This window comes from Melanotaenia boesemani, chromosome 8 (genome assembly GCF_017639745.1).
Source record: "Melanotaenia boesemani isolate fMelBoe1 chromosome 8, fMelBoe1.pri, whole genome shotgun sequence".
In the NCBI taxonomy this organism is placed as follows: Eukaryota; Metazoa; Chordata; class Actinopteri; order Atheriniformes; family Melanotaeniidae; genus Melanotaenia; species Melanotaenia boesemani.
Genome location: NC_055689.1, coordinates 31,984,941 through 32,007,760, shown reverse-complemented (window position 1 = coordinate 32,007,760; position 22,820 = coordinate 31,984,941). Strand labels below are relative to the sequence as shown.

Sequence of the window (22,820 nt, the reverse complement as noted above, 5' to 3'; positions counted from 1 at the left end):
ACATAACAAGAATGCCACTTGTAAAGAAGCCAATGCTTATTTAATCCCACCCTTCTTCATGCCACACTGAGTTATAATAATACCACCATTATCACAGTCACTATACATACCACAGTCACATTTATTTTTAGTATCCATAATCTACAATATGTCATATTTTAATAAAACTAATGTACTGATGATAGTTTCTTATCATTTTTTTATGGGTCGGGCCTTAACAGGTTAACACCATCAGTTTCGTCCTAAACAAGACGTGAATCTACGGTGTGTAAAGTAGTGATGATAACAATGACATCAGTAATAACAGTACTCAGCATTTATATTCAATAATAATAATTGTAATACATTTAACAATAAGCTGTTACTCACCGTAAAGACCATGTGATAATTAGTTCCCTCCCTTATTTCTGTTCTGATATGTTCATTTAAATATGTGGACATTGGACATTGCTTGTCTGTTCCACGGTTTAACCGCACACACAGACACACAAATAAACTTTTCCAATTGATTCACACCAAGAGCCCATACATACACCCCCCTTATCTGTGCTGTGTGATAATTAACCAGGCCCTGAGGTTTCAGTCCTTCCTGATGGTAAAATCAGAGTTTGTAGGTTCAAAACACGACTTCATTTATAATAATACGCACTGCTCTCTATTGTTATATTAATGAGTTTAATGTATTTTCATGATTGCTGCTCCACACCTCAATACATTACATTCAGTATGGAAGTATTAACGAAGAGTACAGAGTGATTACTAAGAACTAAGAGAACTAAAAGACACATACTACTCACCATAACGGTGAGTTTTCTGGAGAAAAAAACACCTTTCATGCCAGGTTCTGTGTTTGTTTCTGGACATGGGGAAGAAATTAGCTTCAGACATTGTTGAGCTGAGAGGAGGATTGTTTTTATGTAGAGTTTTGTTGGTGAATCTGAACTCAAATCGAATGTTTTGTGGGCCAGGAAGACAATACAGGTTCAACCACTTCTACCACTGGTGTCTTGGCTCAAATGGAAAACAGTTTTTTAGTGTTTTGTTGTTGTACTTTCTCCCTTGAATGCACCGCTGCTGCCAGGTAAGCTGTAGTGGTGCATTCAAATCCATCCTAACAAGTAATTTAATCTCAGTAATCTTCATTGTTTTCTAACAGGCTGGTGTTCCAGCTTGCTGAGTTCATGTCCCTGCTTTCTTCTTCTTATAAGTTCTTATTCCTTGAGAAAATCTAGTCTCAGATTAAATGACGTGTGGAAGGATTTTTATTCTTTCAGCTCTCGTCTCAGTTTCTCCTCCATTCTCAGAAACTCTTTCACTCTGACGGAGTCTGCAGCTCGGTACAAAGGGCTCTGGGTGAGGTCCAGAGCTGTGCAGGCAGTTTGTCCAACACGCTCAGCCGCTCGTCTGAAGGCTCCCTCCTTCCTGCCGGTGGGGGGTTTTTACCTTGGGTGGCAACAGCATGCGGAGAGCCAGGGATTAGTACAAAGGCTGGGTGCTGTTTAGCTGTTTTTGTGTGTGTGTCCTAGTTGGGACGAACTGGCTTCCTGCCAGAGGTCTTTTAAATGACTTACATTTAACGGGCCTTTTCAGATTTGGCATCACCAAGTCTGGGCTGTTTAAAACGAATTACACACATGAATCACTTTAAGATCCCGTCTCTGTAAGAAGTTTGACCCTTTGTTGGACGCCACCACCAGTCAGACCCATGTTTGAGTTTACTGTTTCCTCACATCTGTAATACACACATGCAAAGCAGGAAACCGGGATTTGATTCGGTATATTTCTGGCTCTTAAATAGTTGTTTGCTCATACCTGGATATTAACTCTTAAAACTCTATTGGCCTGTTCTTTCTTTTTAGTCATTTAAGTGTAAAAATTCATGAAGCTGAACCCTTTTAATCCCAGTCAGCATCAGTCATGATGTTTCCAGCCTCAGCTGTCAGATTATGAGGCTAAAATGATGTAAAATGAATGTATGAATAGATATAGCAGCGTAAAGGCCGACCAGAAGAAGAAAGCAGAATTTATTAATAACAAAACTTTGTAGAAATAACACACAGATCAACAGAGACCAAGCCTTTTCTCACCTGCACATCATTCACTCAAGTCTTGGTTTTAGGAGAAAAAATAAATAACACACAACAGAAACTATTTACATATTTACACTTTTTTAAAGACAAAGGTAAGGCACATGTATTTATAAAGCTAATTTAATACAAAAGCCAACCCAATGTGCAGCGGCCTAAATGAAAAGTGAGTCATTCAGTGAAGCAAAAAAAAAAAATTATTACTACAAGAGGTAAGTTTAAGTATGAATTTGGAGGACTGAAATACTTCATAAAAACCTGACAGACACAATGCTGCTGTAACACACTCCTCCAACAATCAGGTGGCAAAACATTTCTGGGAACAGTTTTAACAGCTTCCAGGAGACTGAGCAACATGATTATCTGTTATCCAACAACCTCTGAGAAAATCCAGCCCTTCAGCTTTTATATTTCACTTCTGTCTCCACATCTTTGTCTCTCTTGTTTGATTGGGTTTTCTAAAAGACAAAGCTGATTTATTTTTTCCCCATTTTTGTTTTTATTTTAACGTACAGTAAATAATAAAGCACATTATGTACAGTTTAAAAGCAAATCCAGCCATGATTTCATGGTGGGAACCCACAAAAAGTGAGTATGTGGTTAATAAATGCATCATTTTATATTGAGGTTTTATGAATGAACATACGCAGTATGTTATCTATTCAGGGGTGTTCAACCTGCGGCTCCGGAGCTGTAAGTGGCACTTTGGACCATTTTACAATAACATTGACTAAAAATGATAAAGGGGGCGGCGTGGCTCAGTGGGCAGAGTGGTCGTCTTGTAGCCTGAGGGTTGCCGGGTCGATCCTCGGCCTGTCGAGCTAATGTCGAGGTGTCCCTGAGCAAGACACCGAACCCCAAATGGCTCCTGATGGGTCGTGGTTAAGCGCCTTGCACGGCAGCTTCCGCCATGAGTGTGTGGATGTGTGTGTGAACGGATGAATGTGATGTATATTGTAAAGTGCTTTGGGTAAAAGCGCTTTATAAATACATTTTCTATTTATTTACCATAAAGAACCAACTGATGTTTTTAAAAAAAAGATTTAACAACAAATGTAGGTTTTTAGCAGTTTTTCAGTAATGATGACACTAAATATAATGACACTAAAAGTACTAGTAGTATTTATTTAAATTTTTTTTATTATTATTATTTTGTCATTAGGTTGTAAACTATGGATTTAATTTTTTTACATCATTTCCCAGAAATACCTTCATCCCATAGAAGAAAATGTGTCTGTCCTCTTTTTGTAAAAAGTTTTGTTTGTTTTAAAACTTAAAAATATAAATAAAACTTATTTTCTTTCGCAGACATATAAAAAAATTAATAAGTTGTCTTTTTTTAAAGAGGTCTTATAACATTTGAGGCTCTAAAGGAGTTTTATTAAGCTGGGATGAGGGCAAAAATGGCTCTTTGGATTGGAAAGGTTGCAGACCTCTGGTCTAGAGCAACTAAAAGAGAAGAAAAATTCAGCTTAATCCAATCAGTGCTTTTGTTTTGCTCCAGTGTGATAACAGCTTATGTACACGTTTCTGTGTTGATGCAGAACATTAACCTCATTTTTTCATTTTTACATTTATTAAACTGGATGATGGTGTTAAACCCAAGAGAAAATTAAGATGCAAAACCACAAAAGAGCTCATACTTTAGACTCAGGCAAGACCACACAGAATCCCATTAGCAGCAACTCAAATCAACAAATTGCTGATATTATTCTGCTATGGGGCCGTTATTTTCACATTAGAACCATGAGCGATTGCAATGGTGGTTTGTTCCTCTCTGCATTATGCTTCAGTCCAAAGTAGGTATTTGTGTATTTGAGAGGCAACAAAGTATTGTAACAGACACAATACAGACACAATGATAATTAGCTTCAGTTTTCTGCCAGTTCTCAACAGAGATTTGACTGTTTGAGTGGTCAAACCATGCCTGGCTTTTATTTTCTGAGAAGGCTTGGGGACTGTCTCTGATTGTGTCAGAAAAAAAACTGGACATCAAGCCCTTTTTCCACTGGCGATTTATTGCTATTTATTCCTGAGTGGTGAGGTTGGGTAGGCCTAAGCATTTTGTGTTTTAAAAATAAAACTTCTAATCTGTGAATATTTAAATTGACTGTATCATCTGTTAACATGTACTTCATGGTCACGTCTCCAACTACAACTCTGTTTATTTTATCTCTCTTCCTGTTCTCCGTCTTCCAGGAATGTACCGCTGACTTTACGGATACGACCTTTCCTGCTGCACAGCTAATGCATTAAAGTCAAGTTCAGCTTTATTTTTAAAAACTCAGCTCAACCCCTCACCCACAACATGTCCTGTCCAAAAGAAAAGTAATGAGAGAATCAGGAATGTGTTTATGCTAACCTGCAGCATAAAACGTACCTCTAATATAGTATATGTACATGCAGTGTACAAGGTGATTGGAGCTGTATAATCCACTTTTTCTGCACCTGTTATATCTTCAATATTTTTAGATGAGGGTGGTAGACCTCTGACAGGTCAGCACTCCATCACAGAAAGATGAACCTTTATTATGTCTCACAACTACAGTAAATTTACCAGTTAACATAACAAACGTGTCAGTCACAAACTCAACTATAACTCAATATATCTCAATTTAAAAGATGCCAAGAACCCAAAATTACATGAATAAAAAGTTACATTTGCTTCTGTAACTGTAAATCTTATTTTTTCCCAACTTTATTTATAATTTGTCCATCATCAATTATCAGACTTTTTTTTTTTTTCACAAACCCCCATCCCTGCATCCAGATGGTATCCTCATAAACATCCCCACCCACCCAAGCACAACCAAGAATGCTCACATAAAACAACTTGCATAGACTCAAGCCACCATGTCTGACCACTACGGACCTGAAAGCAACACTCTGGACCTTAAAAAGACCAACAGGCAATCAGAATATGAGAAAAATAAAAATAAAATCAATGGCTTAGGCAAAAGCCAAACTCTTAATACAAGATAAGAAATGTGGCTAGGTTAATATTTTTCCTCCAACCCATGCACTGTATACCAACTTTTTCTGAAGCCAATCCCAGCATTACTTCTCCAGTCCAATCAACATACGCAGGGGGATATTTTGCATAGGCGACTGCATTTTATGAGGACAGGACGGCTTTAGTTTTTACCAGGTATCGCTGAGAGTGACAGAATTCAGAATTAATGCACACATTTTTTTATTGCTCCTTTAATAAATGGATTTATGTTAATTACTGAGTACAACAGACATTTAGGGGGTGGAACCGGGTACCCTGGGAAATATTTGCGCCACACCTTAAGATAAATGAAAGTGTAGAATTCATACCAAGTTAAAACACATTTGTGTTGATAAATGCGTAGAAAAAAGCAGCAATTTAAAAAATTTTTTCTTAGATTTGTGTCACTGTATATGTGCATATTCAAGAGTCAAAATGCATGATCTTTATTGTCATTATGGAATAGATAGAATAGAATAGAAATACTTTACTAATCCCTTTAGAGAGCCCTCAGGGAAATTTTGCAAGCATAACAAAATATAGAGGAGTCTCTTGGCTTAAGCAAACAAATAATATATGAATTTATATATATATATATATATATATATATATATATATATATATATATATATATATATATATGTGTGTGTGTTTGTGTGTGTCACAGAAAATACTGATAATTCACAGAGCTTAAAAAGTTTTTCATGGCCTGTGGACATAAATCAGATCCTGTTTCAAAGCTCATGTCAGGTCTTTGAGCTGCTTTTCTCAGCTTGTATCCACATGATTCAGAATATTCACTGGTGGAAAGACTTTGTGAGATCAAGTTTCCCATTTATAAAGAAAAACTGCACATTCACAGACAAAAAAAAAAAAAAAAAAACAATTCACAATCTATTTCTAATGCTGCACATTGGCCATCAAATCAATCACTTAGAGTTCAGTTACAAAGATTGTCTTTACTCTATCAGATAAGTTTCCAGTGGTGGAAGGGATGAGGGGAAAAGAGGATTTATTTCACGGCTTTGTGACTGCATGGTATGTACCTCAGGCCTCTGAACTGCCAGAAGACCCCAGGAGGTGGATATGTCGAAAAGTAGTCCATCCATATGCTACACGCTGCGTCCTCTCCAGCAGAATTTCTTTTATCTGCTGTTAGTTTGTTTGACATGTTCATTCAATATAAAACATCCGTTTCCAGGAGGCTATGATGTTCCCACCATCTGTACTTTGATTTTTCATAGTGCTTAAACCTTTAATTCATATCTGGTTCACTTGTTTTTTACTGAGTGGAGGAGCTTCTCATTTTTTACTCCTCAGATGATGCAAATTAACCTGTTTGAAAGGATTATTTATACTGAGTCAATAAAACTGAAGGGTATGTCTATGGTAATTATACTAGCACCACCCGTAAACAAACAAACAAATAAATAAAAAGAAACCTTGAAAAAGGCACCACCCCACAAAAACAAACAAAAAACGTGTATCACAATTAGTAGTTGGGTCCTAATGACATTGAACGCAGCGTTTTGTACCGTGATGACACTAAATCGTTGAGCTTGTGTCCTTATCTTTATTCGTTCATATCCAACTTATTCATTGTTTTTTGTGAGGTGCTGTATTTTTTATTCATGCAAAAGGGTTTTAACACTGTGTATATTAAGTGCGACTAGTATTTATTTTATTTTATTTAGTTATTTTTAGAAATACATTAGGTAATGGTGGCTGTATCCATACGCTAACTAGCCATGTGCTAGCTAGTTGAACGTTCGTGTCAAGATTCAGGTAGTATCTATTAGAAAAACTTCCCCTGACAGTCGTAAGTGAGCCATCAATCCTTTTACATGGAGTAAAACTTGTGTATAAATAGTTATTGACCTTCTGAGAACTTAGAAGTGGTAGTCAACTCCAGTGATGCTAGCTGCGTTGTGGCTTGGGAGGTTGTCAGGTGAGCGCGAGCTCTTCATTACATTGTTAAATGTTTAAAACCACATATATTTGAACCTGTGAGAGCTTCTTTAAAACGCTTTGTGTTACATTAATGCAGCACTTTTTTTATAAAGCAGACAAAACAACCACAATCATTTTTTATTATCATTGCAACAAAGAAGTACAATGAGTTTAAGATTAAAAAAAAATGAAAGCACACTCCACAGGACAGATATGATTCCACAGAATTCTCAGCAGTTTAATTTCTCTCCCTTAGGAGCCACCTATGAATTCCCCAAACATCACACTGTTATCAGGAGCTGCCCAGCCATTATTCAAATGAAGTGTGAGAAATAAATCACACCTACCCTCATAAAATGTTTACAGATGTGAAAGCAACACTTTGCTGAAAATTGCTTTAATTTGCGGCGCCACAGTGAGCTTGCTGTGATGTTTCCTCCTCCCATTCACTCAACCAGGATAAGCAAAGCTGCATTACATTATTTAGAGACTGATACTGCTGTTTTGCAGATCAAGTTTACACTAAAATATGGTTAAAAAATAAATAAATAAATAAAAGTGATGCAAACTGCATTGTGTGTAAATTTTCTTAATCGTTTTTTGCTTTTTCAGAGCATTGGGATAGTTGTGAGTTGCTCAGTGTCAAAACAAAGGGTCTCCAGGTTGATAATTAACATGATCCAACTTAAACTTACACTGTGGGTTGCCAGGTTGGAACTGAATGTTGTTGAGAGGGAAGTAAAGGTCTATCTGCAAGCATCTGGTGTTCGACCACAGTAAGCTTCATCATCTGCCTCTGCAGTGAAAAAATATGCTGTGTAATTTATTTTCTGGTGAAAGATTCCAACTTACTCATAATTATCAAAGACATTCTAAAAGTCTTTATTCGTGGCTTCTCTGTAGTTCCTGTATGAGATGAGTATAGATGTTTTATTTTTGTTGTTTTGGTTTATTCATGTCAAGCCATATAAAAAAATGAAACTTTTCACATATGATGTGCATGTTTTTTTTATAATGTTAAAGTTAAGAAATGCAGTATGCTTGTAGATATAGGACAAAAAAAGAAATAATTGTTAGATAAACAAAAAGAATAAGTCTGACTCAGTTAAACCTCTTAAATTGGCAGCCTGGAAAAATTATTCTCTGACCAGTCCCATCCTTCTTCCATCAGCTGGTAAAGCTGAATCATGCGTAGATAAAGGAAGCAGCTCGCGATCGTCTATGCAGATAAACCACCAGATTGTTTTGTAATGTCAGAGTTTGGTCAGTAAAATAAATCTTGTACTTTCTATGAGTGAAGTCACATGACCATATCTGCTCTTTCTGTGCCATAACTCCCAGTTTGTGCCGTGATTAAAAAAATAAAAGCTGCTTTGAGTTTCCCCTGAGGTTTCAGATACTTTAAGTAATATTAATAAAGTGTCTAGCTAAAGTTAACTGTTGATTATTTATGGGATGAAAACAGATCAAATAGATACAGCTTTGGGGAATGTGACAAGGTCATAAAAAAGGAGCCTCTGAAGACGGCCAGTTTTTTCATTTGGGTGATTCATCTGGTTATAATCTGTGAATTTTTACCTTAAAGTAAGAATTTGTGTTTACTGTCTTAAATTGTATTAAACAGCATTTTTGTGGACATGTTCTAGAGTTTATTTCCGTATTTCTTCTGGTATTTGGATGCATATTTTATACACACGTTGGTTTAACTCTAGCAGAAAATGGACAAATCACAGTAGGAGATAATTTGGTTGTGAAACTGACATTTAAAAACAGATGTCTGCTGTCTCCCATTTAAGATGAAGCTGAATATTGTGAATGGAAAAGTGACTCCAGTCTGCTCTGAGTGTGTAAACAAAGCTTGCTTACACAGTACACCAGTCATTGTGGATGATGGTTTGACCTACACAATCATAGTCATCACAGCAGTGGATGGAAAGTAGATGTTTTAAATGTCAACTCAGTCTCATGTGAAGTTTGTTGTTTCTGCAGCCAAAGCCTCAAATGACACCGTCACTGTCTGTAAAAGGAAGTGGTGTAACTAGACAGGACTTTACCGAATGACTGTAGGTTTACCTCCATTTTTACATATTAATGATATACTGAAGTGGATCTGTTAGATGAATGAGAGGAATTTAGTTTACATGTTTGTTTTATTTTTCGTCCTGCTTTGGTGTAGGCAAAATATATTCAGACCCCCGTGTTGACTCATTTGATTTTATCAGGCAATCTGAAGCATATTAAGAAAATTCAATTATTTGTTGCTGGAACGTAAACGCTGCTCTTCTTTTGGTCTTCACCCACTCTGAAACTGAGCCTGTAGAAAACTGATTGCTGTTTGCAGATGTTTGTAGTAGAGTTTTAAAGTAACTTTAAAAAGCATATTTATTCATTTAGTTGTATTCCATGTATTTTGTATTATTCATCCTTTTATTTGCATTCATTATTTATTGTTCTCTGTGTGTCATTTAAAGACTGGAATTAATAAAAGAATAAAAAGCTATCAGACAGTTAAAAGAAGCTAGTGCGCCATCTAGTGGCTGTAATTTACAAGTTTAAACCCTGAGTTTTTATATAAATATATAATAAATTAAAAAACACAATGATAAAAAAATAATAAATAAAATAAAAATGAATGAATATTTCTAATAGTACCAGTAGGTGAAAACAACACTTGAGGCATATCTTTAAAAATCTAAATTTTCTGCAAACATTTCTTCAGTTTAACTTAGTTTCTTCAGTTTTCCCCATTTCTGATGTTTCCATGCTTTCTGGGATCAGATGAAGTCTTTGACTTTTAGAAAACAAGTTTTCAAACCAGAAATGTGTGTGTGTGTGTTGACTTAAAACAACCAATCGGAATGTTGCAAATAATTAAGAAAACAAATGCAAATTTAAATGCTTTGATTCCACAGTTACTTTTTGTACTACTGTTTTGCTGGTCTTTACTGGGAGAAGTCCAGTAATTCATGGAGACTGGACTCTAGTTAATTGTAAGTTTTTCTTTCCTTCAGTGGAGAAAGTGGAGCTGGTAAAACAGAAAGCACCAAGCTGATCTTGAAGTTCCTGTCGGCCATGAGCCAGCACTCACTGGAGGTATCATGCAGAGACAAGACATCGCATGTGGAGGAGGCGTTGCTGGAGAGCAGGTAATTTGTCCATTTATGAAAGATGAACTAGTCACTCTGCCAGAGGAGCCATAGTTGTAGCCTGCTTGATGTCCACGCTTCACATTCACCCGCAGTCCAATCATGGAGGCCTTTGGAAACGCCAAGACCGTCTACAACAACAACTCCAGCCGCTTTGGGAAGTTTGTCCAGCTGCATTTCAGCCAGAAGGGCAACATCCAGGGGGGCAGAATTGTCGACTGTATCCTTTTAAACCCACATGGTGTAAAATGGCCTACAATTCCTTTCTATGCTCATTTCCTAACCCGGCTCACTGAACGGCCAAGAAGGAAGTTATGCAGAACATAATGAGTCAGAAACAACTACAGCCTCCTGTGCATTTGATAAATAGTCTGTACTTATAAATGTACTGCATTTAGAAAGAGGAGCACAAATCCTTCATTAGATGTGTATCACAGTGCAGATAAGTCATTATTTATCATTTATTTAAAAATTCTGTTTGATCCGGTAGATTTGTTAATGTATTTTTGAAGCTGGTGACCATCATTTAATTTGAATTAAAGGCATCAACAGCATCAATCACCCTGTAGGTCAGCAGGTTGGCTTATTAGTTTGTTTAGCAGGCTAATAGTTTTTTTTCTGTGTGGAGAACATTTAGCAGTTTTCATGCTTTTCCTGGCTCCTCTGATCGTTTTATGCCTTGACTGATGCTTTTTTTTACCACAGACCTTCTAGAAAAGGTGAGTATTTTTTCTCCTAACAAAACATAAAGTCATCTTTATGGTTTAAGTGCTGGCTAGTAGGGATCAAATCAAATTTTTATTCTAGGAAAATTAAATTATTAAACATGTTGTTTGTCTCTTCTTCACATCTTGAGAAGTTTATGTAGAAGTTTTGGAGTCTTGCATTAAAAATGGTTTGGAGTGAAATTAGTCTCATAATAGTTTCAGGTTTTTTCTTTTTATGTGATTTACAAATATGTAAAACAAATTGCAACTTCTGGTACTTGCAAATGTGTGTTGGAAGCAGTTTGAACACATGTAAAAAAAAACAATTACACATGCACACATTACATGACAAAACAAAACATTTTACATAAAGACTTTTACCCTCAGCCTGTGTGATGATTTTTGTTCTCAGAAAGCTTCATGTGCATATAAATTGTTAAACGCAGGTGTATGAAAGGTCTAATGTGCATGGATCAGATTACATTTGGGCAGGGATCCACTTGCAAGTTTTAAGACCCCTTACATGGCCTCAACTCCTCAGGTTCACAAATACATGATGCATGTTATTGCTGATAGAAAGCGAGGACATCCGGATTTTAACTGTTGTTTCCCTCTATGGGTAGTTGGAAGGATGCTTTCTGAGACAGAATAGTTCTTTTTTTATTGATAGATAGATAGATAGATAGATAGATAGATAGATAGATAGATAGATAGATAGATAGATAGATAGATAGATAGATGGATGGATAGATAGATAGATAGATAGACACAGACATTTATTTGAGTTTATTTACTTTTTTAAAAGGGACAGTGCATATTAATATCCATTTATAATGTAAATGTACAGGATTATAGCAAAGTTAATTTCCAGCCTTAGTCCGTTGGCAGGTCAACACAATTAAATAGCAGTAAACATAACGGTAAGAAGATTAAGGTGCACAATAATAAGAAGGAGATAAGAATAAGAATTTTACTGATTTGAGACCAGAGAGAGTATCCCATTAGTTAGGATCTAGGTTGAGTGCAAAGCTAAATGATATCACATGATGTTAACGTGCTAAGTGTGTTAATATGGACAAAACTTCACACTTTGGATGTATTGTTTAGTTTCATAAAGGGAATTAAAACTCAAATCATACTATTAACCATAGACCAAGTTTTGTACTGGCAGTTAAATGCAGCATGCTTTTTGTAGTCTCCAAACTTCCCACATGCAAGCTGATCTGTGCACTTTAGGCCATGCATGCGAACACACGTGCAAAATGTGTGCATGTATAAAGTTATTTTATATACTCAAATTATTGATGGGTGTGGATTCAAATGCATATTTGCAAATACACAAAGTACCTCACAAATCATACACACACACACACACACACACATATATATATATATATATATATATATATATATATAAAATCCTTTATTAGTCCCACAGTGGGAAAATTGTTTCTCTGCATTTAACACATCCTAGTTGCTAGGAGCGGTGGGCTGCCAGGCCTGATTCCAGTGCCCGGGGAACAGTCAGGGGTTAAGGGCCTTGCTCAGGGAGCCACAGTGGTTTTTACCTTAGTTGCCACTTGAACCCAGGTTCTCCAGACCCAAGCCCACCTCTGTAACCACTAGGCTACTGCTCCCCATTGTATGCATTTGTAAATCATGTAATACACACTCAAACTACTATGAGCCTAATTTCTCTCCATGAAATGTGATGTTAGTCTTGACTGACGTGACCCAAACTGTCACTTTAAAAAGCCAACAGAATGTAAAAATGATGATGATTTTGATGTGAATACGTTCATTAACAATCTTCCTCTCCCTCCACAGAACCGAGTGGTGCGGCAGAACCCAGGGGAGAGAAACTACCACATATTTTACGCCATATTAGCAGGAGCCAACAACCAGCAGAGAGGTAATTAAACATATCCACTGTCTGGCCTTTTTACATGCTGATGATGATGGTGATTCTGTTATTTATCAGTCTGGTTTAAAGTTCATAGAGAACTAAAAAGAGGCTTTAAGTGGACGGATAAAATGTGCTGTACTGTACATGTGATAATGTGTTTATTTTTGTGTCTGCAGAGGCATTTGGGCTGACCCATCTTGAGAGCTATCACTACCTGAGACAGTCAAACTGCTCCACTGACAAGACAATCAATGACAAGGGCACTTTTCAGGATGTTCTGGTACATTTTACTGTGGCCTGACAAAGAATCTGAACATGATTTCATTCGGAAGATGCACGACTTAAACATTAGACTATGGGTATTTTCTATTTTAACATTCAGAAACTGAATATTAGGTTTGTGAATTTTTATTTCTCAGCCTTTTTTTTTTTGCTTATTTGCTGTAATTAATAATGTAGTAGCTTTTTTTATGGTAATAAAAGTTTTATGTAAAAGTCTGGCTTTAAATGGCCTGTAATAAATGTTTTACTTGGACAGGTTTAAAATGTTATGCACATATATTGCATATATTTTCCCTTTTCCCACATAACTTTACATAAATTATATTTCTGTGTTGTATGACTCAAACTTTAACTCATAAACTTGCATAAGAGAAACAAAAACCTCTGAAAATTTGATCCAGTTGAACCTGAAAATTGAAAATACTCCAAGCAAGCCCTCAGGCTCAAATCTTTCAACTGGAACAGCTCACCAAAGATCATCTGCTCAGGGTGGATTGAGACTAACAGCAGCTTTCGCTTTTGATCCAAAAGAAACAAAAAATCAGTCAGTTTGAAGAAAATCACCATCAGAGGCTCTGCTTCAGTTTCCTGCTGGTGTGTTTGTGGTTTCCAGAACGCCATGCGGACGATGCAGTTCACAGAGGAGAACATCAACGAGATCCTGCGCCTCCTTGCCGGGATTCTTCACACGGGGAACATCGAGTTTATGACGGCCGGAGGAGCGCAAGTCTCATCTAAATCAGGTTAGAGACTTTACCCTCATTGTCACATTGTCAGTGCTGCTGTCCAGCTTCCCATCGCTTTTCCTGGCAGAGTCAGAAACTTTACTCAAAAAATCTGCTATAAGAGCCAATAACTCAACTCCTGTGTTTTGCTTTTGTTGTTTACTGTTCTTTTCTTTTTCATGTCTGCAGCTCTCAGCTGGACGTCCGAACTCCTTGGACTGAACGCGGATCAACTGGCTGAGGTCCTGACCCACCGGTCCATGATCCTCAGGGGTGAGGAGATCTCCACTCCGCTAACTGTTGAACAGGTCAGTTCAGTTAATGAACCCATTCATTTTATCCTTCATCATATACAGAATTATTTAATCTACATTAGTTCAAAATGATTTTCATTCACAGCTTCTGCTTTTTAGCTTGTTTCCAGTTGAATAATAATACGGTCTAGTAGTGGTTCCCATAAAAAAGCCACATCTTGTCCTAGACCATCTCAAAATATTAGCATCTCACTGCTTGAAGCCAAAGAAGTTCCAATGCTACTTTGAGACGTCTCATCTGAACACAGAGAAAAGCCTGTCGATTAGCTCAGAAATAAATTAGTTATTTTATTAAAGCAGTATCTGTCACGTCAAACACTCGACTGACCTCATATAAAGTAGCGTGTAGGGTTGCCCACAAAATGCCTCACACCACAGCAGAGGAATTAATACTCTGCCATTTATAAAGTGTTAATTATTATTGATCAAACAGCCAATAAAACTAAAAACTATTCCTCTGACAAACAAAACCATTTTGTGGTGCATTTCTTGGTAAGTGTTGGATTTCACGTAGAAGTGGTGGTGGAGTGGGAGGGCTTGACACTAATGTTTTTGATGAAGGGGACCATGCAGAAAAACTGCTGGTCTGATACGTCATGTGTAGGTTAATTTCCCTCGTTTGAAGACCTGAAAGGAAGCAGATGTTTTTATGTCCCACTATGTAAAACCCTTGAATTTTTTACATGGCTGTATTCGTGTTTTCTGGCTGGTTTGTGGTCTGTTTCACCACTGTAACTCCTGGGTTTCACAAGAGCTGAATTAAAACCAGTGTATAAAAATTTAGCAGCATTATTTCATAGACCTTGTCATGGGTTTATACCCCAGTCCCCCTGACCCAACATTACCATAGGATCTCTCTGTTCAAAGCGTCCATCTTTCACACTTCCCTAACTGCCTTTCACAAACGTCACAGAGAACAATTCATCTAATTTTAGATAAAGAAAGTTCAGGTTGTGTACAGTGGAGGCAGAACATAACAAACCGAGAGTGCAAACTTTCTTCAAGCTTCCTGCCATTCTTCAGTTGTTGTTGCTTTGTAGAATCCAGAGGCCCTGAAAACCTGCAGGAGGGTGTGGAGCACAAGTTCAGGCCCTGGACTGTTTCCTCAGTGTTTTACGTGGTTCAGGCTGGAGGCAGTTTTTGTTTTAAACATTCTCTGATTCAACCATTAAATTTTATACTTTTTTTTTTTACTTACGGGTTAATAATTGTAGCTACAAGAAAAGTACCATTAAAGATGTCTAACAAGCAAAAATGGCTAAGTGTTTATGTCTAAGGATCTTTATGAAAGTTTTTATTTCAATGAGGACATAACATACCTTAAAAAATACCCATAGTATTTTGTTTCTTCCTCTAGGCGGTGGACTCTCGAGACTCCATGGCCATGGCACTTTACTCTCAGTGTTTCAACTGGATCATCCACAAGCTTAACAATCGCATCAGGGGAAGGGAAGACTTCAAATCCATCAGCATCCTGGACATTTTTGGATTTGAGAACTTTGAGGTGTGTTTAAACTAGAGAAAAATCAGGTTTTCCCAAATTTAATTTCAGTCTGGCACCACATACTGTTAAGCTCAAAAGCTTTCCTTCTGACACACTTTATGCATGTTTTATTTATTAATCATGCAGCTGGTAAATAACCTCAGGAAATTTCTTGTGTGTCCGTTAAATTAACTCCCTGTTTTTATTATTTACCTCATTTTCCTACCCACAGGTCAACCGCTTTGAGCAGTTTAACATCAACTATGCAAATGAGAAGCTTCAGGAATATTTTAACAAGCACATTTTCTCTTTGGAGCAACTTGAATACAACAAGTATGTAAAAGCTGGTTATTGTTAATACATGATTTTATTTTTCACTGCATAATTGTGTCATAATGATTCATCTGAGAGCTGAAGTCAGGCTGCTGTGTTGCAGATGTGTTATATTAAATCCCACCTATTTCATCCTTTCTAGTCTCAGCAGTTTAACAGATAATCCAACCAAATTGATAAAAAAAAAAGTGTGGAAAATTTGTTTCTTCTAGGTTTTAAAAAGTAATCAGAAAAGCTTTTTTATGGACCTCAAATTATTTCTTTATGTTGAGATATTAAATGAAATGCTTGTGGCCCAATTTAAAAACAGTGTTTGTTAATGTATATTGTTTTTATTAGCTTCCTCTCCTAGAGGACATACTTAATATTTTTACAGCTGCATACTAGCTGTGTTTTAGACATCACAAATATCTAAAATTTAGCTATTTGAATATTTAAAGTTTCTGACTTCAGATAATGCTAACTACTTTACAGGCTGCTAATGTTGCTAGCTTAGCATGCTAGATGAGTGTGCTGTCAGCAGGATTTTAACATAATTCATGTGAGATGAAAACTAATTCTAATATTTGAGTTTAAATAAATTAATATTTTTAGTCCAAAAAAACAGGACAAAATAAAGCTTTAAGTAAATCCAGCCTAGCTCGCTATATGTTAAGACAAGCTGTAACAAAAGATAGCAAAACATGTTTTGGTTGCTTTTTTTTTTGTTTGTTTTTTTTTTAAACACTTCTATTGAAAATATTTCATTGATTAACCAAAGATTTTGTGTTGATTTAAAAAAATAAAGACTAAATGTACTTATTTGAAATTTAGGCTTCAGTCTTAAATATTCTGCTGTCTGAACAGCCGTTAACAGTCTGACTTTCATCATCTGAGTGATGATGGTGATTATTAAAATTATTATTATTATTATTGGTGTTACTATTTTTGGTGCTGTAATAACCATTGTTGGTGTAATGGCATTAATAGTGACTTAATTTTATTCTATATGACATTATCTGGTCAGATGGATAATATACTACTTCCTGGATGAGCAGATAACTGGACTCACAGCACATAACTCATTATACTTTCCCACAACTTTCTTCCTGTTTGTTCTGTTATTGTTAAAGTGTGTTGTAGTATTGGTCCAAAAAAGAGGAAAATCAGAGCCTTTTATCCCACCAGGTTCACACGCTCAAAAACATCATTTCTAATTGAATAAAAATAAAAAAGTTGATTTGAAAGGAAATGACATAAACTCACCATGTTTAAGCAAATGTATTCACGTGTTCATCTGAAGGCAAAGAAACTGGTTTTGTATGTTTCTACTTTTGGGGTAAAACAATAAACCATCCATAGCTCCAAGCTTATTATAGGATTTCACAAACAAGACTGAATTATTGTTCTTTTTCTCTCCTTTGCTTCCTGCAGAGAAGGCCTGGTTTGGGTCGACATCAACTGGATGGACAATGGAGAATGTCTGGATTTGATTGAGAAGGTGTGTTAGTTATTTTTATTACTTCAGTCAGTCACTAAAGTCTGAGCAAGAAATAAAACCCTCATTAAAAGGTTGATTAATGTTATAGAGCATTTCTGTAATACTGTGATTTATATGGTAGGATATTATGGTAGAAATGATATCAAATATTTAAATTAAATATTTACTTGAAACACAATTTTACAACCATAAGAAACAACGTGGTGAGTATATGATTAAATGATAACAGATATCAGAATATCCAGAAGAAAAGAAGACACATATGTGTTGATGTCAATGTTGAGTATAACATTTGAAATTAAGTTGATATTATGGTTGTATTTTATGTTTCCATAGAAACTGGGTCTCCTGGCACTGATGAATGAGGAGAGCCACTTCCCCAAAGCTACAGACTACACCTTACTGGAGAAACTGCATAGCCAGCACTCAGTATGTCTCCGGCATATGTTTCATAACTTGATATAAAGTGACAAATACAAACATAAATGTTCCTCTCTGAGGCAGTTAACCCATGTACGACAGACTGGGTAATAAGATGTTTAGGCTTGTGGCAGGGAGTTTAGGGGCTCCAGGTTCCCAGGCCAAAGAAGCAATGCTGCATTAAACACTTCATTTTGAAAGTTAGATAAGTTATTCTTACATCAGTTTGCTTCCTCTGAACGCCATGGAAAGTTAAACTGCTTCAGATACATGTCACACATGTTGCTGACAGAATATTGAGAACTGTTTGCAAATTTGACCGTCAGCCTGCACAGTTTTAGCTTCTGCTCAAACTCAGTTTAAATGTTACTGTTTGTGCTGTTTAAGCAGAGCAGCAGTGAAGTTAATCGACTTGCCTTTTTTCCTCTTTCACTGCAGAAAAACCCTTTTTATGTGAAACCTCGGGTTGCTGTGCACTACTTTGGAGTCAGACACTATGCAGGGGAGGTAGGTTCATCATTCCCAAACTCGATCCCAAGACAGACCTTCCTCATAGTTTTTTTTAGCCCCATCTAATCACCATGGCAACTTCACAACTGATGGACATTTATAATCAGCACATTTGCTCATATCTGCTGTCTTTATACACATTTTCACTGGTTCAACTTAACATTTTAAAGAAGGGTTATTATGGATGATTCTAGAAAGAAAGAGAGAGAAGACGTAATAAACGTCAACCACAACTCTTAAATATGAGTAAACATCTTGGGCTGTCAGTTCTTGTCCAACAATTTAAAGACAAACATATTTATTTTGTCCTCGTGACTTTCTAAATATAACTTGTTTTCTCTACCTCTGTGCCAAAACATGGACAATCACGGCAACCCCACCACAGTTTTCTCCAAAGCTTTTTTCTCTGCATAGTTTAGTTATTGTAGAGTTGGGTTTTTGTTTGTTTGTTTGATTGTTTGAATGGTGGATTAGTTTAAAATCCCCTGTCCAGGTGCTGTTTTACTTTCAAATCTTCCTGTGAAACTCTGACGCACCCTTGTGGCTTGTTGCAGGTGGTGTACGATGTGAGGGGGATACTGGAGAAGAACCGCGACACTTTCAGAGATGACATCCTCAACATGCTGAGGGAGAGCAGGTAAGCTAACAGCAGGACTGACATATGATCCTCGTGTCCTTCCACACATTCACTTTTGTTGCTAACTAATAAAGAAGCTTATACGTCCCCTATACTCAAGAGAACTTTTAAGAAAACAATGAATTTAATTTAGGAATGATTATTTCTCGGTGGCTTTATTTTAAACCCTAAGAATATTATCAAGGAGTTTGTGGGGAAAGAATTCAAGTACAGGCTCTGCAAATGCACAAAGTCAAAAAAAAACTGATCGAGAAGTAAAACTGATTGATTTAATGATCAAAAATACAATAGCATCATTCCACAGGGAAAATGTCAATAAAACATTGAGTTTTCCCAACTTAACATGCTTAACTTCCAAGAAGATTATATTTTTAGTAGTTCTTTTCCTAACTAAAACAAAAAAAAGGTGATCTGGATTTTGGAGATGCTGCACGAAACTTTTTCATCACAGCTGTGACTTTACAGCCTCTTCAGTCTGAAGTCCCACAAGGCCAAACAGATCTGGTGAATGAAAATGTGTGTATCCTTGTTGATGGGGACAAACTGCACACTCAGGTTTCAATGGTGTCTGTTCCACAGGACCTGAGACAGAATCACTGGCTTAGTCAGAATAAAAAAAACTGCAACATGAGGTAGACATTGTGAGAGGGTCTATTTTAGCAAAAGCAAAGATAAGCAATAATGATAAACAACACTAGGGGTGGAATCATACATCAGACTACATAGATACATCGACCCAATGATTAATGAGCCAGTAGCATAGCTCTAAATTGAAAACACTGATCAAACATCGATGCAGTTATCATACGTAATGAGGAAAATGCTTATAGTCAAAGGTGTGGTGTATAAAGTCACGAGTGTAATAACGAGATATATCCTGCTTTTCTGTCTACATAGAGAAATGTATTATTCTGCTGTATTTAAGTTCTAGTTGAAAAATTTAAAACACCAAATCTGTTGGTCACACAGGTAAATATCACATCATTCTGATTCTAACTACTTCCCTCCATTCGTCAGGTTGGACTTTGTCTACGATCTGTTTGAACACGTCCTGAGCCGCAACAAACAGGACACTCTGAAGAGCAGCTCCAAGCACAAGCGGCCCACAGTCAGCTCCCAGTTTAAGGTCAGTCGCAAGTAAACAACATGTTTAACACCCACTGTTCTGGTTGTCACTGATGCTAAATGCTACGAAAACATTGCTAATCGTCACTAAGAAAAGACTTTCTTGATGTAGTGTCTTGGTTTTTTTTTTAATTGAATTGATGGGAGAAATTGTAGCAGGTGAATCTTTGAGCTAATTCCAGAAGAAGCATTGTGTGGTAATGTCAAGTATTACTTTTTCAAGTTACACACAGATAATATGATGAATGAGTTTTTAAAGAAATATCTCATTAAGGACCTTCTTTTTGTCTTGTTTCAGTTTTCTTTGCACTCCCTGATGGCCACACTCAGCACTTCCAACCCATATTTTATTCGATGCATCAAACCAAATACACACAAGGTAAGTCATTGATTGAAACGTCCATGAACACTTATTAATCTCTCTCTCTCTCACACACACACACACACAGACACACACACCGACATTTTTTGCCTTTAGTAAATATTAGCTGGTCAAGATATCGGAGCAAGAGCACTGCATGTGAATCGCTCATCATTTAGCAATCAAATAGTCCTCCGTTCTCCAAGCAGCAGACAGGAATGAGAAGTGTCTGGCCCTGCCAGTGACCTTTAACCCCAGGTTGCCTGGTAACAGGCTAAAGGAGTTGAGGCTAGAGGGCTAATGTGCACAGTGATATATAGCAAAGAGATTTGTCCTTCACCATCTTTACCAGCTCCTTATTAACAGGTTCTGTTCACATACACATCTTTTGCTTTCCCTCACACAGAATATGTGCTTTATGTATCACTACCTGAACAAATAATGGATTTTCCATGTAAAAACTTTTGATACTCCATCCCTGCTTTCTGTGAAAGTGGTCACTGATTTGCAAAACGCTCATTTCGTTTTTCATCTAGCTGCTGTTAGTCAAATCACATGTTTTGCTTTGATATCAGAGAATTTATTCAGGGACAAAAAGTAAATTTTCCTAAAAAGTTCAAAATGTCGTTTCCTCAGACAAACACACTGCTGCATCAAAATGGTTATTCCTTTATTACACCCAGCTAGAGCACGCACATTATCCATCCTTTTAAAAATGGACATTTCAACTCTCCAAGGATCCACCACTGCTTCCCAGAGCAGAGCACTTTGTTTAGTAGATTTTTCATTAAAATATGTTTGGTTGCAAAAACAAGTTTGACCCTTTACAGCTTCCCTAAAGGTTCTTAGATCAGCGGATGCCGTTTGTTAACAACACAGCCATAAAAATGTTTGGATTGTTTGCTGCACTTCATGGGCGACGCAAAGCTAAAAGTCGGGACTATTGAGACATCCTGAAGCTCAAGCAGAGCAGCTGTTTCAGACGTGTGTTGTGTTGTGTTGGATGTATAAACAGTTTAGTTCAATTAGTGCAGGCAGCAATGGAAGCTAACAGTACATGGTGTTTACATTTCTCTGTGACTCAGACTTTTGGTTTTCTCTTAAACTCCTGCTTTCTCTGTGTATTGGAGGCTTTCCTCTGTTCTTGAGGCTATTGATGTAAAACAGGGACATCCAATTCCAGTCCACAAAGGCCACTGTCCTCCTGGTTTTAGAAGTTTCCCGGCAGCACCACATCTGATTGAAAAGAGTGGATCATTAACAGGATAGTGCAGAAGTTGACAAGCTGTTGGGAAGAGCTGTTTCCTATATATCAGATGTGTTGAAGAAGGAAAACATCTAAAACTTGGGACTGGAACTGGACATTCCTGATTTCAAGAATTACATTAAAATCTGGTAGGGTGAACAAAACTGTCAGACTTGTAGTAGAGCCTCTCTTTTTAGTATTGATCACAAAATAACTGGAAATTTAAGGAATGCTTCTCTGAGAACTACATGAAGGTAGAGTTTGACCATCCAACTCCACTAAAATCCAACTCAACCTTTCTGTAGCGGAAGAAATAAAAAAAATGAGAGAAGAAAGAAATTTGAAGCCAATACAGCTGGTCATGCTAACGAATCTTTAATTTGTAACAGTACTTTATCTTTTTATGTTCTTATAGATCTTAGATCTTTCATTAATGCATATTTTAGTCATTTTGCTTTTGCTGCTCACATTGATAAACTGTACTTGTCATGTTACCTAGAAGCTAACGTTAGCTAACTGCTATCTCAGCCACAAAGCAGGCATCTTCAAACCTAACTCGGTCAAATAGTCTGGCTTAAATTTACCTTAAAGTTCATGAGAGTGGCAAATGCATAATGCTATGCATGAATATAACGCATCACCAGAGGTTGCACAGTGAGCTCAAACAGTATCTATATAGTATAATATTCTACATTATCTACACTGAGATCAGTGTTAGCAGGAAAACTTTGCATGCTCATGTCTCTGCTGGGCAGCTGAGGTGCAGTCAGACACGGACATTTGGAGATTTGTGACGCAGATGTTGCTCAGCTCTACCGTCACTGTGAGGAGGTTTCTCTGTCATCTGTGGGCTGTCTTCATTCACACAGAGGGTCTCTGTTTGTTACTGTGTGAGTGGGGAGGGGGTGTCGGGTCTTTTCTGTGTACATCTGCACTGTTTGTCAGATAGTTGCTTCTTGAGTTTGAAGAGCAAAAATGGTCATATTCATGACCATTCATGGGGGGGCTGAACTAGTTTAAACTGGTTTAAAATGGGTTTTTAGTAAGACTGTCAAAAGTAACACGTTAATTGCGTCAATATTTTTAACTCATTTAGTGCATGCGCTGCATGAAATA

General features: G+C 36.9%; 1 protein-coding gene across 1 annotated transcript in view; it reads left to right on the top strand.

Annotated features, from left to right (window-relative positions):
* The window catches only part of myo10 (myosin X), a 148,243-nt gene that overhangs the window by 91,496 nt on the left and 33,927 nt on the right, over positions 1-22,820 (top strand). The window contains exons 5-19 of the mRNA XM_041991974.1: positions 10,041-10,175; positions 10,271-10,395; positions 10,881-10,894; positions 12,710-12,794; positions 12,965-13,068; positions 13,684-13,813; positions 13,985-14,103; positions 15,467-15,613; positions 15,825-15,925; positions 17,339-17,405; positions 17,742-17,834; positions 18,264-18,332; positions 18,890-18,972; positions 19,990-20,098; positions 20,396-20,476. Of these exons, the coding sequence (XP_041847908.1) occupies positions 10,041-10,175; positions 10,271-10,395; positions 10,881-10,894; positions 12,710-12,794; positions 12,965-13,068; positions 13,684-13,813; positions 13,985-14,103; positions 15,467-15,613; positions 15,825-15,925; positions 17,339-17,405; positions 17,742-17,834; positions 18,264-18,332; positions 18,890-18,972; positions 19,990-20,098; positions 20,396-20,476 (1,462 nt within the window). The remainder of the gene's footprint in view (positions 1-10,040; positions 10,176-10,270; positions 10,396-10,880; positions 10,895-12,709; positions 12,795-12,964; positions 13,069-13,683; positions 13,814-13,984; positions 14,104-15,466; positions 15,614-15,824; positions 15,926-17,338; positions 17,406-17,741; positions 17,835-18,263; positions 18,333-18,889; positions 18,973-19,989; positions 20,099-20,395; positions 20,477-22,820) is intronic.